General features: G+C 38.5%; 1 protein-coding gene across 2 annotated transcripts; it reads right to left on the bottom strand.

Moving 5' to 3' along the window:
* Positions 1–12,848: 12,848 nt before the first annotated feature.
* On the bottom strand, positions 12,849–18,441 carry LOC127570575 (iroquois-class homeodomain protein irx-1-like). Of its 2 annotated transcripts, none has more exons than XM_052016249.1 (4): positions 17,802–18,441; positions 14,338–15,325; positions 14,039–14,108; positions 12,849–13,782 (listed from the first exon to the last, which is right to left on the bottom strand). In XM_052016249.1, the coding sequence occupies exons 1-4, from the start codon at positions 18,027–18,029 to the stop codon at positions 13,728–13,730; spliced, it is 1,341 nt and encodes a 446-aa protein (XP_051872209.1). In that variant the 5' UTR covers positions 18,030–18,441; the 3' UTR covers positions 12,849–13,727. The 2 variants fall into 2 exon arrangements, with proteins under 2 accessions (XP_051872209.1, XP_051872210.1); XM_052016250.1 differs by having other exon boundaries at positions 14,878–15,325.
* Between the last annotated feature and the right edge of the window lie 442 nt (positions 18,442–18,883).

Below are 18,883 nucleotides of genomic sequence, written 5' to 3'. Positions count from 1 at the left end.
AAATTAAAACATTAGTTGAAGTGAAACATCCTTAAAATATTAAATGGACATCAGATTTTTTTCCCTACATCTCAACACCAGCACACTCCACTCCCTCATCTCATCCAACCTGCGCTTGTTATGACCAGAGCGATGTGTTGGAAGTGAATGTTGGTCCGTATTTCCAGACTTTGTGTCACCACGAAAGAATGCCATTTCAGCCTCTTGACTCTATGATGGCACATAAAGCAATCCCATTCCTCCACTAGTTTTCCCCTGCAACATATTCTTCTCCTGTTCCCATCAGCTCCTCACGGATCCAAAAATCCACCTGCACACTGGTTGTAATTTGCAGTGGCCACTTAACCTAAAAACCTGAAATGTGGCAGGAAACAGAAGCACCCAGGGGAAACTCACACAGTCACAGAGAGAACATGCAAGCTCAATACAGACAGTACTGGAGGTCAGGATGGAACCCAGGAAATTGGAGCTGTGAGGTAGCAGCTCTACAAGCTATATCACTATGCCACCATTCAGCTTCCCTGTCTCCCAGTTGCAGAAGATTAAAGAATACATATGTTGCACAATTAACGGCTATCTTACATCATTAAGAGCACAATAAGTTAATAAATTGCAGCCCAAATCTCAGTTCATTGAACTGAAGGAGCACTGATCGTATAAGCTTCTCTGCTATGCTACCTAATTCAATGTTGTTTTTGCTGACAAAATTGTTGAAATTTGTGCACTAAAAATTATACTTCTGTTGATCATGACAAATAATAAATGTTCATTTTTTTATATTTACAACCAGTATTTACTCAGAGAAACAAATGTTTTTATATATTCATATGTTGATGTAATAAATAATGAGTAGCAAATAAATGGTTTCTGATTTACTTGAAGCTCAGCAATTTTTATTATATTGCCACTGTAATTGTATTTTTGTTAGAGAGCTTTGTAGAGGACAATAGTGATGATATCAATTTCTAGACATATTCTGTTATACATCACAAAGTTTTCATGGTTTACCTTGTTCAACTAAGCCTCATGGAATGATGTTAAGGGAATCCAGCTTCTAAGTATTTGTAAAGGCCTCCAGGCAAGTGGATTCTTACAGAAGGTTACAATAGGGTGGAATCAACAATCAATGTACAGGTACAGGTGTGTTAACCTTTTAACATCTGACTGTTCAGGAAAATAGAAAGCATATAAGCAGGGAAATATTCTAGCTAAATAACTTTAAATGAGTTATGTAAGTAATTCTGAAAATAAAAATAAAACACAATACAGTTTCCCCCAATAATTCATAAATTCAATCTCAAATTGCAGAAGAACAATGTCATGTCAGTTTACATCAGTGCAGCATGCTAATTTAAAACAGACTGCCTTGCAGCCAGCAAACAATAAAACCTCTATTTATGCTCCCTGTTTTTACTTTGAGGGACAAATTACAAATAACGTATTGACATATTTTACGAAACATAAAATTATTCTTAAATATACTTTGAAGAAAGGAATAGTTCTATGATGTTAATGTGTGTCTTATTACACTTCCCTTAAAGTATTTATTACTTCTGTGGAAAATATACTGACAACACAAGTTTGTAATAATTAGAAATTCAGCACATTCATAACAGAGAGTTGAAATAAAAACAAGAATCTGGAAACACTCAGCAGGTCAGGCAGCATCTGTGAAAAGAGAAAGAGGTAACATTTCAGATACAGGTTCAGTTCTGATGAAAGGGCCGGAACATGAGACCCAAGTTGTTCCTCGTTCCACAAATGGTGCCTGGCCTGCTGAGCATTTCCAGTATTTCCTGTTATTATTTCAGATTTCCAACATCTGCAGTTTTTTGTTTGATTTTTGTTATGAATAGATATTGGCTAAAATCAAGTTTTACTTATTCTGGAATTCTGTTTGAGAACAGTACCTAAAGTAGGTAACATTAGAAGAGGTATTTAACCTCTCAGGGAATTGTGCACAGGAAATCAAGGAGATTGGGTTACTTGATCAATTTCAGCACAAAGAGAATCTAGGGCACAAAGACATTAGTAAATGATTGAACGTTGATTGTACTGGATATTGAGGTAAAGTGTTGCACCCATTAGATTTTTCCATCCAATTCCCTATGCTTTCTGCTACCAACTTTCCCCAAGGCATACCCTAGCTTTGCAACCTCTCACTATCCCCTCCACTTCTCATCACTGACCACACCTCCTTGAATAACTGCTCAACCACTGTATCATCTCTCTCACATTGTTCCACCATTTCATCCTATCTTTAATCTTCTAGATATATGCACCTCCCAACCCACCTCACTAATTTCCCCCAATAGATTTCTCAAATTCAATCCACAGCCCTCTTCTATCCACAGATTTGTATTATCATTTTTGAAAATACAAAAATAAATCACATTAAGAAGATCACTCTCACTCTTTGCATTGTCTCCAACAATGTCTCCATCTGTGTGTATGCCTCACATTAGTATAATCTGATATGAAAATTAGTTGGGTTACCATTCAAATTAATGTTTGTAGTTAATCTATAAATATGATTCTTTCTTGCTCTCTTTCTGTTTTCATCATTTTAAACCCCTTTCTAAAATTTACAGAATATAAAAAAATCCAATGATAAACATGTAATAAGAATTGTCTTTCTGTGTTGTTTCTCTCATACATAGGTACAGAGATAAAACAGATATAAACCCTTTTTTTATTAATGAGAAATACTTTCAACTGTAGATTTTGAATTTGCCTTCCAGTGCTTTTTTTCCACAAAGAGTTTATAAAAGGGCCAATGGATAAAATATTCCACAGAACAGATGGCTGAAAGAAATTGATGCATTCTGGGAAATATTTCATACTCAGTTATTATATTATTCAGATTGAGCAATCTGAATTTTGATTGTGCAATCTGAATTACATAACATCTCTGGGTTTAATCCCAGGTTTTTACAAGAGAATACTGCCTTGAAATAAAAACTTTGATGAAGGTATTAAAAAGAAATGCAAATGAGAATTATTTTAATTGCGCAAGTTAAACATGTAACTGTTGAATACTTTTAATTAAATTCTTATTTTGAGGTTGGGTAAAGGAGCTTATCATAGGAATGGTTACAACAATAATGTGAAAAAGATGTGACAACATGGTGTTAAGTAACACACAAACACACACATGAAATAAAGGAAGTATGTATATATGTGTATGAAATATACAGATATTTTTTCAAACAAAGTTTTAAGTGCACTGGTGTTGACTGATTTTAGATGCTCCCATTTTATTATTCAATAGTTGTTGCTAACGTTTTGTTCAAACAGACTGCAAAATATCTGTATTTATTTTGACTCAAAGTGACAGATTTATAAGAATAATGCTCCTGATACATTACCAGCATGATGGAGGGGTTGCCTTGACACAACTATGATGACATAAAATTGTGGTATCCTTTTTGATTTGGATTTGGTAACTCTTTAGGTAAAAAGAGACTGATTTCAGCTCCATGCTATATTGGCTGATGATTAACATTTGAAACCAACAGAATATGAATGAGAATATGAATGAGTTTTAATTACTTTTCTTACCAGTGCAAGCTCAAAACTCTTAAGTTGTTAAGGACAATTTTATTACCAATAGCTGGATTACCTTCAAAAGTTAGCCAAATTGTGTGCAAAGTATGTGGAGTGATAGCCTTTGTAACAGCCAACGATTGCAAGTGAAGAGGTACTGTCTAATGCCATCTCACACAGACAGCACCAGACCTAGAACTATATTTTTTGATATAGAAATTAAATCTCCTTTTTATTGCATATTGATTTCCTTGAGTATCTTTATTTGGAAGGGCCAATTTATTTTGTTTTTGAGAATAACATGGTGTATTGTTTGTAAGGAAACTAGAGGCCAGTTAGCTTAACATATGTCATAGAGAAAATATTGAAAGCCACTACTAAAGATGTTATCTCAGGGTACCTGGAAAAATTCAAGGTATCAGGCAAAGTCAGCATGTTTTTTTTGTGAAGGGAAAATCATGTTTGATCTATTTATTGGAGTTCTTTGAAGTAACATGTGCAGTGGGTAAACAAGGATTTTGGATGTACTATACATAGAGTGCAAGAAGGCATTTGATGAGGAGCTGAATAAAAGCTTATTGAGGATCATAAAAAAATCATGGTGTAGGAGGTAACATGTTAATGTGAATGGAAGATTGGCTGGTTAACAGGAAATGGAGAGTAGATATAAATGAGGCAATTTCTAGTCAGAAAGATGTAATGAGTGTTATTCCATTACATGAATGATTTGGATGAAGGCACCAGAGATATGATTGTTTAATTTTCTGATGTTGCAAGGACAGGTTGAAAAGCAAGTTGTGAAAAGGATATAAGAAGACTACAAAGGGATATTGATAGACTAAGTGAGTGGGTGAAGATCTGGCAAATGGAATATGATGTAGGAAAAAATAAAATTGTTCATTTGACAGCTAAAATATATTTTAAAAATCTAAATGGTGCGAGATTGCAGAGATCTAAGATGAAGTTGTATCTTGATTTCCCAGTACATTGTTCACAAAATGCTCGTAATTAGGCACAGCAAGTAATTAAGGTAGCTAACATAATATTACTGGGCATTGCAGAGGGAATTGAATGCAAAGGTAGGGAGATTATGCTCTTGTTATATACCGCACTGCTGATATCACATCTGGAGCACTGTGTACTGTGTTAGTCTCCTTATGTATGGAAGGATTCAAATGCATTGGAAACAGTTTAGATTTACTAGACTGATGGGTAGACTGTCTTATGAAGAAAGGCTGGACAAATGAGGCTTGCATCCAATGGACTTTAAAAGAGTGAGAGGGGTCTTGATTGATCCATAGAAGATCCTAAGGAGTCTTGACAGGGTAGACATGGAGAGGGTGTTTCCTTTTGTGGAAGAATCTAAATCAAGAGGTCACAGTTCAAAAATAAGTGATTGCCCATTTAAAACAGAGATTAGGTGATTTTTTTTTCTATTTGAATGTTGTGAGTCTTTGGAACTCTGTCTCAAAGACTGGTGAAAGCAGATTATCTGAATATTTTTAAGGTGAAGGAAAATAGATCCCTCATCAACAAGAGGGTGTAAGGTTATTACAGCAAGTGGAATTGTGAAATCAGCTAAATTTATGATATTATGGCAAAGCAGGTTTAGGAGGCCGAGTGGATTACTCCCACAATTAATTTGTATGCTCACAGATGAGAGAAGATATTTGTTAATCTATTTACAATAATGTGCTGTGGTTCATTGTCATGCAGACAATAGTAGAATTATGCGATTGCCTCACTGAAAGCATTAAAAATCTATGCTCATATTTCCATTCTGAGCAAGTGAGACTGGAAAATATCTAACAGTTTTATTTTATGCAAGGCTGGCAGCTTACGAAACTGAATAACTTTAATGAAAACAGCTTCATTGTTAAAGGCACCATCAGTCCACTTGTTGAGTTCATCCATCCTAGGATTTGGTGCTGCACATGAATTGTAAAGATTTGAAATGTAACCCTATTCATCTCCCCACCCCTTTTTTTCCCTAAATAAACTCAGAAAAAAAAGGTTTGCAAAGACCACCACAGTGTGGCAAGGGTTATCAGAGCTTTTTTTTTCTTATTTTTTTCTTGCTGCTTTCACATAAGATTACAGTTACATTGTGTTTTGGAGTAAGATGCACCTAAATACAGCTAAAAGTTGTGTCGAGCATCGATGGGTGTGTCTGTTGAACTCTGTGACTTGCTGTTCCCAGCTGGACAATGCCATTGTGCAGATATTCACCCAATGCACTCGTGAAACTGGATAAATGGATTAGAGGGATCAGAGACACCGCGGCATCTTGAAAAGGAAAGCAGCAGCTTACAAAAGAGATGACATTTGTGTATCAGGGCAGAGGGTGTGTGAATACTCTGCCTCTGCTAAAGGGACAAGACAAGTGATAAACTTTTAACAGTAGCTACCTTAATCTGTTTTATTTCTCCAGTCAGATGAAAGATTTCTTATTGAAGAATTATTTGCAACCTGTATGGAGTCACCAGAAGTAAATGATAATAAATTAAAAGAGCTCATAAATTGCATATAATTGTGCTTTGTCAGTGATGAGCCAACACTTTGAAATGTGAAATGCTGCTGCAACCCCTTGATAATAAGCAGCATTCTAGTTTAAAATAGCACAGCACTCAATTTTACAACATAAAAGGAAGCTTTTAAAACTGAAATTACGCACGTTTATATAAAATGCACCATGCATCCAAAATGGCAATTTTCAGTGTTCAATTATGTATAATCAATATGGAAATAACTTGTCTGTTTTTAATTACCCTTTAATTTTTCTTTGGGTTGCAAAATATGGGTTATGTCAGCCATCCAACAGACTCTTTCAGGTTAAAACAGATAAAATTCATTCTTTGCTGAAGATTCATAAGTAAAGTCAGTTTACAATTCAATGCGTTCCAAAGGAAGTAACTGGAATTTTATGTCCATATTAAACAGAGGATTTGTAGACAGTTTTAATTTGCTCCACTTAACATCAATTTAAATACCTTCAGGTAATGTTTAGACATAAACCTTAACTGTTCTAATCATTTTACTTGAACATAGGGCAACACTTCAGATCGAATCTAATAGAACCATTGGCCAACGACCTATATAAGTGGCCAGGAATATCCTTCCTAAAAATGTCCATAATTATGCCGTCAAAAAAACGATATATATTTATAAAGTCTTATCGAGTTTAGCACGTAAACTAGTGACGAAATTATTAATTTCATTTACAATCTGGCTACTTGTTGACGACTCAGAAACAAACGCAAATGCGCATTATTGTTCTGAGACAGGATCGCCAGATTTTCAGTAGATTTTATTTTCCATCCCCCTTGTGCCGTGTTTTCTTGTAGAGGAACAGCGACTGTTGTTATTAATGAAAAAAAAGTTCCTGACAGTTGTAATTCAATAACCAGGATTAAACCAGGCGCCTGTTATCCTTAAATACATTGACTATTTTATAACCTGTTCTGGGGAATGACTAAACTTCAGGCTCTGTAAAACTGTTTGGCGCCATTGCAAGGCCATATCCCAGGCGGTGCAAGAGCAGACTCCGTTTGCCTCCCTCTTCATCCTTTCATCTTGGAGATTTTATTTTCCACTTTCTACCACTGCCCTTTTATCAATATCAAACCACACATCTTTTAACCATATGACTTTCTTCTGTGTGGCCCTGTCCTCTTTTATTTTTTTTCAAATACTACTTCTAATATCCACTTGCAAAGCTTCTTTCCTCCCTTTACTTGACAATATGAATTATTACTCACTAGTTTTCCAACACTGTCCCAAAGCTGCTTCTAGATAATAAAAAAAAAGCCACAAACCTCTTACTGGCACCATTTGGTTTCTGAGGGTAATATCGTTTATGCATAAAACAGTTACTGTAGTTCTAATTATTGTTAAGATTAATAATTTAAAACATTAGACAGTCACCCTCCCTGAGGCAACCTGCATTTATTGTGTGTGTATATTATCCTTGGTTCCACTATTTGGATAATGCTATTGATATTCATTCATTGGCCATTTATTATGATTATTAATAATGATGTGTTTATATGTGTTTATTGTGGAGTCGTGGATTGACTAATACAGTGTTCCATTAACGGTTGTTATCTACTGTTCACCATTCCCCACATCCTGGTGGGATGCAATAAAATATCGCTGCAAGGAATAGAATAATGAGGGATTCAACCGTGATTATTGCTCATTAGACACTTCACTGTACATTTATTACTAAATGAATAATTATATCCATATAAAACCATAGTGGTATAGCTCAAGGCCAAAATAAGTCACTAATCTCAAGCTGGCTTGTAACAATGCAAATAAATGTGACACCAGGAGGTTATTTTATACGACACTGTCTAGCAAAACGTTTTCTTATGTGTATAAAAGGTGGGGGGAAAAAAGCAAATTTGATTTGTTGAAGCGAATGTGTATTTCAGCGAGAGATTCTTAATGGCTCGGGCAGTAATATTGAACTAATCGGCCCCGTTTTATTAATAATCATTCATCAGTTGTTTAAGTAAGAGTCTGTTTGACATTTCAGTGTTGGGCATGACTGCAGGGACTTCTCTCGAGTCATTTACAAGGACGGTTGGAACTTTATAGCGTATGATTCATAGAGTCTTATAGTACACAGGAGCCGCGGTGCATGTTACATTAATCAGTGTCAGGGTAGTAAAACACAGAAATGAATATGAATTCACCACTTTCTGCAGGAGATAAATGTGCTGGTGAATAATTGATTAATGCTTAAAAAGAGGGCAAAAGAAGTGAACCAACCTCCCACCCCCGAAAAAAAAGGCGTGGATGAAATTTGCAGGGGCTTCACAATGGATCCGCCGCGCTTGAAGTGCTCTTCATGCACTCTCCTCCTCTCCTGTTCCCAAATTAAAGTCCAGCAATAACTCCGCTCAGTGTGCAGAGGTCGTGGGAGGGGGATGTGTGTGGGCGGGGTGTGTGAGTGCGCGTGTGGGGAGGAGGGGGGCAACCAGCGAATGGGTTGCTATGGAGGCACGAAAATACTTTTATATACTTTGCATTCATCTATTTGGTAGTTCTGAGAAGGGTAACGGCGTTGCATTGTATTTACATTAGTCGCCAAAAGCATTTGCTTCCAATATCAATAGAGTCTTCTTTTCTGATAAAGGAACACGTCTCTAGGTCGCAATTTTCGTGAAGTATTTTGCCAGATATCGGCCTGTTTACTCGGGGGGACAGTCGCATTCCTCCAGCAAGATTTTAGCACATTATTGTTCCGGTATTTCCACGATTGTAAAAATAATGTAATGATAATGAAGACTGCGGAGCAAGTTGTGAATTCGCCATCATATTGGCAATTACCTTACCTCACAAACGTTTTCAAGCAGCTGCCTGCGACGTGTCTGCGCGATATAAGATGGTGAGAAAGAAATTGACTGGTTCCCCAAACTCGTCTGATCCTGTTCCCACGTTTCAGATGAGAAGGGCAGTGGCGGCAGGAGCTTCGTGTAATGTCAGCAAATGATATCCGCATTAAAATAGTGGGATTCAAACTGATTCTTTGGGGGAGGGAAGGGAAGGGGCATTCTTACCAAGTATCATTTTTTCAACCTTAACCCTGAATTATTAACTCACAAATTAACCCATTCACAAATACACAAGGAGACGCTGATCTTTCTTTGCCCCGACTTATTCTCTCCTCTCGTTCAGAAATTCCTTCGCATCGCTTGGGAGTCCTTTGATTCCTATCTATCTATCTATCTATCTATCTATCTATCTATCTATCTATCTATCTATCTATCTATCTATCTATCTATCTATCTATCTATCTATCTCTCTGTGTGTGTGTGTGTGTGTGTGTGTGTGTGTGTGTGTGTGTGTGTGTGTGTGTGTGTGTGTGTGTAGCGGTGAAGATCCCTATGAAAGGAATATTCCTATTCTACGTTCTGTGGTAGCTTTTTGTTTAAGTGTCTCGGTTTGACGTTTGATTGGAAAGTTTGAATCTTATTTGGAGCAACATTAATTAAGGCTGACGATCAACTTTCCCTATAATCTTGTACGATAACATCAACGGCGCATCCTTAGTTTGTTTTACGTTATTGTAATTTTATTGAGTATTTATAAATAAAAGTGTCATTAAACATATATTTAAAATACTATTGGATAAGTGGTACAAAACTCCAGAAGTCTACAGAAGTCTTCGTTTTCACCAGCGAAACAAAAAGATTGATACAGCTGCAGATGTTTTAAGGAGCAATTAATTCTGGCGAAGATTTCAGAATTATCTCCTGCCAATCTACAGCTGTAACTTTTTTTGCACAATTACTCTTGGCATGGATTACCGTTTTTCCTGAACCTTAAATAAATGTGCGTTTCAGTTGATAAGGAATTACATTCTTCAAAGTTAAGGGAATATCTATCTATCTATCTATCTATCTATCTATCTATCTATCTATCTATCTATCTATCTATCTATCTATCTATCTATCTATCTGTCTGTCTGTCTATCTATCTATCATCTATCTATCTATCTATCTATCTATCTATCTATCTATCTATCTATCTATCTATCTATCTATCTATCTATCTATCTATCTATCTATCTATCTATCTATATCTATCGCTTGTCTATCGTCTGTCTTTATTCCACATAATAGTCAGATGTCTGGTTAGATGAGCGGTATTTGCAACAGCTAGTTCCGACTATCTGTCAGTCTTGTCTGGTCGAGGCTCCCTGAATGGCTGGAACAGGGTGTGTTGGAAAATAATAGGAGAAGGCATAGGGAAACGCGCATGGATGGGTTGGGAGTGAGTCTGTTTTGCACCACGCAATTATTTGAAAACAGTGGTGATTAGTTATGTTTAAGTTCGACGTGCTTCGTGAATTCAGAGTTTTCCAACCAGTTTTAAAATCAGGGAAATGTGCGGGAAGTAATTAAATCCACAAAGTTTACGGGTGGATTAGATGAGAGACCGACTTCAAATGGATCTTTTCTTCGGTTGATTCAAAGCGAATCAAATTCCAAACCGCGTTTAAAAAGTGCAAGCAGTATCTCCCGACTTCAGTGCAATTGAGACGTTTAAAATCCTCCCAGATCCCGCTCTTTCTAAAAGACCCCGGGCCGAGAGAGTGTTTTGTCTCCTTTCGCATTCCACAAAATATGTCTATTGTTGGTATTTTAATGAATATCTAAGACAGGAAACAACAGCAGCAACTAAAACAAAACTATCCGTAGGGACCATTCTCTCCCTGTCCAAGGTGAACACTCAGTCTTTGATGATGTTCTCTATTAACTCTTTACTATTCTGGTAATTTTGAAAATTACAGGTTTTTTAGACACTCTAAAATGTCAGTGGAAAAAAATGCTATCAATGCATGGGCGCATATGTGCGTATGGGGATCGGTGGTTGGTGATTGGGGTTAGCCTTCAAATCATATAAATCTGAAAGTGAAGTGTGCAAAATCCCAACAGGTTAAGTGTAAGAAATCCCTGTTCAAAGAGCATGAGAGGATTAAAAGATCCCTAGTGTGGTGGGACAAGATTGCGGCAAAGCAGTAATGTGGCGCTGGGCTGTAATGAGACCACGATAGACAGCATGCAATTGAGTTCCCGATCTCTCTCCTGGCGAGTGTGAAAAGAGACCCCGCAACAACGCTCTGGGGATAGGTGCTCGGTCAATGTGTGAAATATGCAATTGTTCTGGCTGTGTGTGTGTGTGTGTGTGTGTGTGTGTGTGTGTGTGTGTGTGTGTGTGCGCGCGCGTGTGTGTTTGTGTGTGTGTGTGGGTGTGTTTGTGTGTGTGTGTGTGTGTGTGTGTGTGTGTGTGTGTGTGGGTGTGTGTGTGTGTGTGTGTGTGTGTGTGTGTGTGTGTGTGTGTGTGTGGTTGCGCATTTTCCTCCGTTTACAAACGAGCTTGAGATAAGGCTGCAAATCCAAAACTTTCCGCTGAAATTATAAGTGAAGCATCTAAAGCGGCAAAACTATGGAGTGCGTGACTTGAAGTGCTTAACACTGCAAAGTCGAGCCCCGTTTATATCTACTGTGTAAGCTTGCGGGGGCAATAGCCTCCTCCTGTGTGAAAGGGCTGGTTTCATTGGAAAGGAGCAGAAAATTACAGATACTGGTAATCTGAAATAAACAAAGGTAACACTGAAAACGCTCAGCAGCTCAGGCAGCATCTGTGGAGAATTAAACGGAAGGTTAACCATAAAGTTATAGGGCTCTGACAATAGCTCATAGACCTGATATGTTAACAATATGTTTCCAGTGCATCCAACCTTTCCTCGTTTTGCTTCACAAGTACATTCCCTACCAATCTGTGCAAATATTGCGAGCCCTTGTGTACATTTTACACTTTGGATAGGCATTGTGAGTCTCCCTCACATCATGTGCGTCAATGCTCCGAGTACTTCACAATGAATCTCCCCTTGGCTGACGTGTAAGACAAGCAGTGAAGTGTGCGTCCGAGCTGCCATTCCCGCCGCTCATGGTGCTATCCATAGAGGGAGCTGTAGCCTCACAGTTCCCACACGCATCCATTCTCAGCTACTTCAACGCGGCAGCAAGCCTGCGCTCAAACCCAGCACGCCACGTCAAAATTAGCAACGTCTCCTCCGAAAGAGATGGATTTTCTTCCAGTGTGAAGTGAAACTCCATCTAACTCAGACAACCCATATCAACGTGGAGTTAAGGCAATCGTACACTGTCCAGGCTCCGCAAGGAAAGCGTGTTGGCATTAAATAAAATGCAAGAAGTGTTTTAAAGTACAATACATTTGATAATCTACTGTTAGAGAAATGAAGAGAGTTAGGGTCTGATAACTGAAATAAGTTATTATTTTATAGTTGGTTTGGAAACGTCTCCAGTGACTCAGTTCTGGGCTGACGCCCAGTTTATTTTATCCAGCTTTGATATCATCATTGACGATCCAAGCATTATCAATTAAAGACATTTCTAGAAAAAAATCAACACTTGTAGTATGACGGTTAATTATTCTGCAGTCAATATACATCGTCGATCTTTTTCGTTGACCTATCTGCAATCCGTCACAACCTTTCAGAGACAATTTCGGTAAATAACATTATGGGAAAATGCATCGAATGCGAAGAGAGGAATCAAATATAATCTTTTGTTTCATAACCTTATACAAATGACATACAGCGCGGTCTGTGTTTCAGTACCAATGATAATGTAACATTATCGCTCGGAAGGAAGAGGTGCTTTTTTTGCGTGCATGTCGCACAGCAACAGAGAGCGTGATTCCCAATGAAGTAAGATCAGTCAAACAATCGATACATGGAGCCCTGATGCTTTGTTAATATTTTATTTCACAGTTGCTATTATTTCCGATACGTGATGAGCTTGTCTTTTTAACTCCCCCACCTCCCTGTTTGGACACAGCCTTCCCATATTATTTTTTAATTGCTTTAGCAGCTGTTTGCTTCATAGAGCTCCCCCTTTTCCACCAGGAGCAGCCATCTGTCGAGTTAGTAGCACCTTAAAGGTCACTGATTGGTTTCATAGGGGACCGAGAGAATAAACACTGAGACATTTACTTTGCTGAGTTCTCAGCCTGGTTTGGAACCGTTTTCTGTCGCCTGGTCTCTTTTTTTTGTTAGTCAACGGTACATTTTAAGTAAAATAATCCTGATAACGTCAACAAAAAACTGTGACTACGAAAATAAACTCAGATCACCCCTCACACACACACACACACACACACACACACACACACACACACACACACACACACAAACAATGATTCATAAATGCAGTGACATTCTTCAAAAACTCTGTGAAATGAGACCTTTCTGAAAATTAATATAATTGCCACGTGAGGTTACAGGGAGCTCGTTCTAATATCTTTTAGTTTATTAGACAAAAATATATGATTTGACAAGTTCTGCTCACACGCTTATTTACAATTATAATCACTCTATATACATAAAATATTGGACGTGGGAAAAATAATTACCAAACCAATAATAATCGCGTCAAGAAAAAAAATCAATTAGAATAACACGTGCTGATATGTTACAATGTCAAATAAATCGTTATATATTTGTCAAGTTTCTGAAAGGGTTTTTGCATTGCCCGATACTGGCGATACAAAAAGATGAAGTAAATTTTCTCTTTTTTCTTTTTTTAAAAAATCTTTTCTCCATTTTCTTCTTTCTTTTCGTTTTCTCCCCCTGTAAAACTTTCTCAGACGGAGGAGATTCCTGCTAAAACTCTTGTCCCTTCCTGCTGAGACCGTGAGCTGAAAGAACAAAAGCATGAAAGTAGCTGAATGACCAGCCATAAGATATTGTGTAAATACTTTGTGCCTCTAAACGAGATTAAAATATAAGGTTCAGACCCAGTAAAGACAGCCTGCAATTGTAAAATGCATAAATGGTCACAACTGCTCCCAAATCATTTTTCTTCACAACAATTAAACAATCCTCGTGTTGTGTTGCAAAGCAGTGGCGGGGAATGTGCCTTTCCTTTTTGTTGTATTAACTCCTAAAACTTACCTTTCGTTTACGGGCTGAAATGATATTTTTATTTGCTGTGATGGAGATTCGCCTGGAATACAATCTCTATCTGGAAAAGGAAAAAAAAACACATTTCAGATCAGTCATCAGACAAGAACAGGAGTTTAGCTTTGAAGTTTTATAAAGTAGGTGAAGGCAGGGAGGGAGGGGAGAAACACAGCGGCACTTCAAATTTTAAGTTCAGTACGTTGTTGAGCACTGCCAGATCTGGTATTAATTGGGAGTTGAATATATATTAAACAAGTAAAGCTTGCTGGATGGTGATGAGTGTAAAATACCTGTGTGTTTTGGACTGGGTATATCTGTTGATTTTTCATTGCTCACTGCTCCAAGGGCTGCCGTTAGCACAGTAGACTGTTGCTGCTGAGGATGTGGCGGGTGATGGTGGTGGTGATGGTGATTTGCCCCCAGAAAAGACCTGACATTTAGCAAAGAGTTCTGGCCCAGGAAAGCACCGTTCGTCCAGTTATGAAACTTGCTGATCTGACAGGTGTAGAGTCCATGGTTTGAGAGAAAAGCCGGGTGCTGGATGGTCGACTGCGTGTGGCTGGTTGGTGAAGATTTTTGGGCAATATCTGGACTGGTCGCAGTCTCTGCCAAAGACCAGATTTTTGGTTTGCTGTGATTTGGGATTAGCAAATTCCCCTGCCCTAGTGAAATCCCCCTGGTGCCATTGCTTTCGGCAACACTTCCATCCACTCTGTCCGTCTCCCTTGCTTTGCTGTCAACAGCAGACCCTTGCAAAGTCCGATCGTGCCCGCTCTCCAAATCCACTTTCTCTCCCTCACCACTGGGGTTCAGTTTTTCCTCTTCCTCACCGTTGCTTTGCTCCTCGTCGTTTTCGTCGATTTTGTCGATGTCGATACTTTCCAGGTCAATCTCCTCATCCTCCTCTTTCTTCTCGTTCTCCCCTTCTGTGTCACTGCCGTAAAGAGTACTGTCATCTTCTTTATTCCGGGCACCCCAGGTCATTTTATTCTCCTTCTTGAGTCTCCTCCTGGCGTTGGCGAACCAAGTGGAGACCTGGGTCAGGGTCATCTTGGTGATGATGGCCAGCATGATCTTCTCCCCTTTGGTCGGGTAGGGGTTCTTCCTGTGCTCATTGAGCCAAGCTTTGAGAGTGCTTGTGCTCTCCCGGGTTGCATTCTTAGGTCTAGCGGGGTCTCCGTACTGGAACTGTCCATAAGGGTAATAAGCAGGAGCCGCATGGGCTGCAAACGTGGCCGGGTGAACCCCGGGATTATCCTTTAATTCGTACTGCGAACCCTGTAACAGAAACACACAAAGGAGTGGGGTGTGGGTGAGGGAGAGAGAGAGTGAAAAAAAAACAGGGTTGGGGTGTTAATAAAGAACAGACCCATACTGTATATCATACGTTACCTAACGCAAAGTATTTATACTCAGAGTTCGCCACAGGGAGGGCACACACGAATAACACAAAGTTACCATTTTTCAAGCTCATCTTTATGGGAATGAATTCTACGTTTTAAAGTTAAAATCAAATAAAAAATAAACTTTTTACAATATAAATACAAAAGAAATAGGATTGCCACAACAGTATAATGAAACCAAATGTTAATGTTATAACATAGAAGTTAAATTAAAATCTCAAAGCTGGTGCACTCGAACTGCACAAACACCACTGGCCGCGAAATCTGTGTAGCTGCGATAAAAGTTCAAAATCATACATATGTGAATAAATTAGAATTTATTATAGAAAACTGCGAACTCAGTTTAAGTCCTATATAATCACTTCAAATTATGGAACTTTAATCGTAATGTGAAGATCGGTGGTACAAACAAATGTTCCTCAACCATTCCTTCCGTTTTGAGACAGTTTATTCAGATCAACGTGCTCGAAATATTAGAAAAGTTAAACTTTTTATAAGCTCCTCGATTTTCGGGGTGGGGGGAAAAGTTTCAACTCACGGCTTTATAATAGTCATGTCATTTATTTTAAGATTGTGTCTTTGGTAAAAAAAACGTGCGGGGGAAGAAATATGATATAGTAAGTTTTTGTTTGATTGTCTTTCAGCAGTTTAAAAATAAGTTACACCGACATACTGTGCTTCTTCAAATGCCCGTCCGGTTTGCACACGTATACGTCTGTATCTCTTTTTCATTTTAGAAAGATTTTTAATGTGAATTAAAAAGTTGGAAACATGACATCATTCAGTTCTCACTGAGATGGCCGCAATGTAAACATTGCAAAAGAATGCGGTCATTTTGTGCATCTTTATTATTCGAAATGCAACACGTTTAAGATACAGACACTACAGGAAACATTTTTTTAGATTCTTGTAAACATCCATTCATTTAATCTTGAAAGTCTCGATATTCATTTCTCCCCTTTCTCCTGACAAACACCGTGCAGTAAGTCTTCCACAGGCCTATTTTAATTCTGAATTACACTGTTTTTTACATGAACGTTGATTTTTTCCATTTTATGTGATACAGTGCAAGGCACTCAGTCATAAATAATTATAAATAATCTCAACTGTTTTGGGAAACCAGCATGAATTTAAATTCGACTGCAGTTCGTGCGCCCTGTTCCAAGGGAAGATTGAACAGGGCGCTCGGATTAGCATGAAGACAACAGGGAATCTTCATAACTAACTATGGAATCAGTGGCTACCGTTCAATATTTCGCAGGTAATTGTTCCGGGCTGATCTCAAAATTCCTCTTGCATTTAATTCTGTCTCGAAATGAGATTATTTTATTTCTACCGCAGTGAATTTATGCTAAATCCTTATTCCCAGAGGCGAGAGACTATTACCCAGACCACCGAATTTGCCTGATTATTTTATTTGTTTGAAGAAAGGAGAAAAGGTTTAGAAAAAGAGCTATTGTCTTCGAGGGTATTATTTATGTTTACAGTTCTAAAATCTGACTGAGCCAAATTTGCAACGATTCTTTATATATTTTCAAGTTTATATTTAAGAAAAGAGCAGATTCTATTAATTGAGAAACTTTTAAGCATTTTATTGGTATCGTTTAACAGTAGTAATTATATTAGATTAAACAAATAATATGAAAATAGTTCGCCGTATTATTGTATGCAGCACAATAGGAAATGGGATGCATTCACTCAATGTGTCGTACAGATACTAGGTTAAAGCAACACTCCATTTCTAATTGCGGATTGCATATATTAACTACAGGCTCAAGCGGAACTCACACAACTTTGGCCTACTTTGTCTGAGACGAAACTAAAACAACAAACGCTGCTTCCATTGCGGAATAAACTGAAGACGCAGCCACGTTTAAATCAGTGAATACAATGATAAGAGTTTCAAACGTGTCCGTGCGCGGAGTTGACAAAAAAAAGAACTGAAAATATGGGCGGATGAAAGAGAATGCCAAACTTTCCAAAGCCGGTTTCTAATCTTTTCCACTCACGGGACTTTTGTTCAGAATCGCACTGTTGTCGGAGGTAGTAGGTTAAACTTTTAATTGTGGCAGTTCTAAGAGAAAGCATAAAGCTCGCCTGCATGATACCACGCTCGCCGATGCCACAGGCATCAACAGTGTCTCGGTACTTTAGAAGGTCGGTGTTCTAATGAAAATAATAAATGCAACTGTTTCTGACCTTATGCTTTTTACGTATATGTGGATATCCGCCCGACAAAGATTTGATCCAGTTTAACTGTGCAACAGGATTTTTTTAATATAACCATTTATGTTAAACGTTTCGCTGAGGATGGTCTGTTCAAAGTGCTGTAAAAAACTGATCGCACTTACCATTTGGGAGAACATGGTGAGATCGGTGGTGTAGGGGAGGAAAGCGCTGTAGTTCTGGGCTGTGTAAGGGTTTGCATACATTCCCAACACGGAGGTTACAGCAGCGGCGGGATTAGCCCCAAGCTCGGCTCCTCCTCGGGAAGAAGCCAGTACTCCCTGCCGATCGGCAGCGTAAACAGCCTGGCTCGCACTGAGATACTGAGGGTACCCGAGCTGAGGGAAGGCCATCTCCTGAGAAGAGATCTTCACGAACTCAGAAAATGACACAATGACAAGCAATAAAAACTCGCTTCCGATCGCTTCCAAATCCCGTTTCTTTTTGTCCTGGCCCGCAGAATCTTCCTGTAAGCGATCTGATCGCCAATTCAACTCCAACTGATGTGTCTGCCCATAGGTCCTGGCAGATCCGTAGATATCATTTGAAGTTGATGCTTTGACTGACAGGTTACTTTAGCGGCAAGCCCCTCCTAGTTTGGAACATGTGGCTTCGCACAGTTGGGCCACGTTGTGTTGTGTTGTGTTAAATGTTTTGCATTCGGATCTATTCAGTGAAGCACCCACTGGTGTATGACAACCTGTCTACATGATTTTGCAGTTGTCCAACAATGTTTGTTCCCTTCTTAAACCTTCCCGAGTCCCTTTTTTCTTGCACAAATTCTCGGGTTATTTTCTCCCCTCCGCTCTCTCCCCGCGCCCCCTCCCCTCCATGAAACAAGTGCCAACAACTCGCTCCCAAGCACAATATGTTATACACATGCCTAGGGTAGCTGTATAAACAAGACCAATAGGCAAATCTGGAACTGCACAGAGATTTCCCAGAAAAATAATACTGACAAAAAAGTCAAAAAGATAGATAATGATCAATTACCCAAAATGACCTGAAATTTGAGCGTTTAAAATAATGTAAATGCAATGACAGGTCGCATTAATTAGCCGGATAAAAGAGCCAGTGGAATAACAAATACCAGAAAATTAATTATTCATATAGTTTTAAACAGACCAGACCAACAGCGGGTCCGATTTACCAGCCTTTTCTTTTCTCGTCGTGAAGTCTGCATTTGGTTCAGTGCAACATTTCTCAC

The sequence above is a fragment of the Pristis pectinata genome, chromosome 5 (genome assembly GCF_009764475.1).
Source record: "Pristis pectinata isolate sPriPec2 chromosome 5, sPriPec2.1.pri, whole genome shotgun sequence".
Classification (NCBI taxonomy): Eukaryota; Metazoa; Chordata; class Chondrichthyes; order Rhinopristiformes; family Pristidae; genus Pristis; species Pristis pectinata.
Note: the sequence above shows the minus strand (reverse complement) of the source record. Positions and strands in the feature narration are given on the sequence as shown.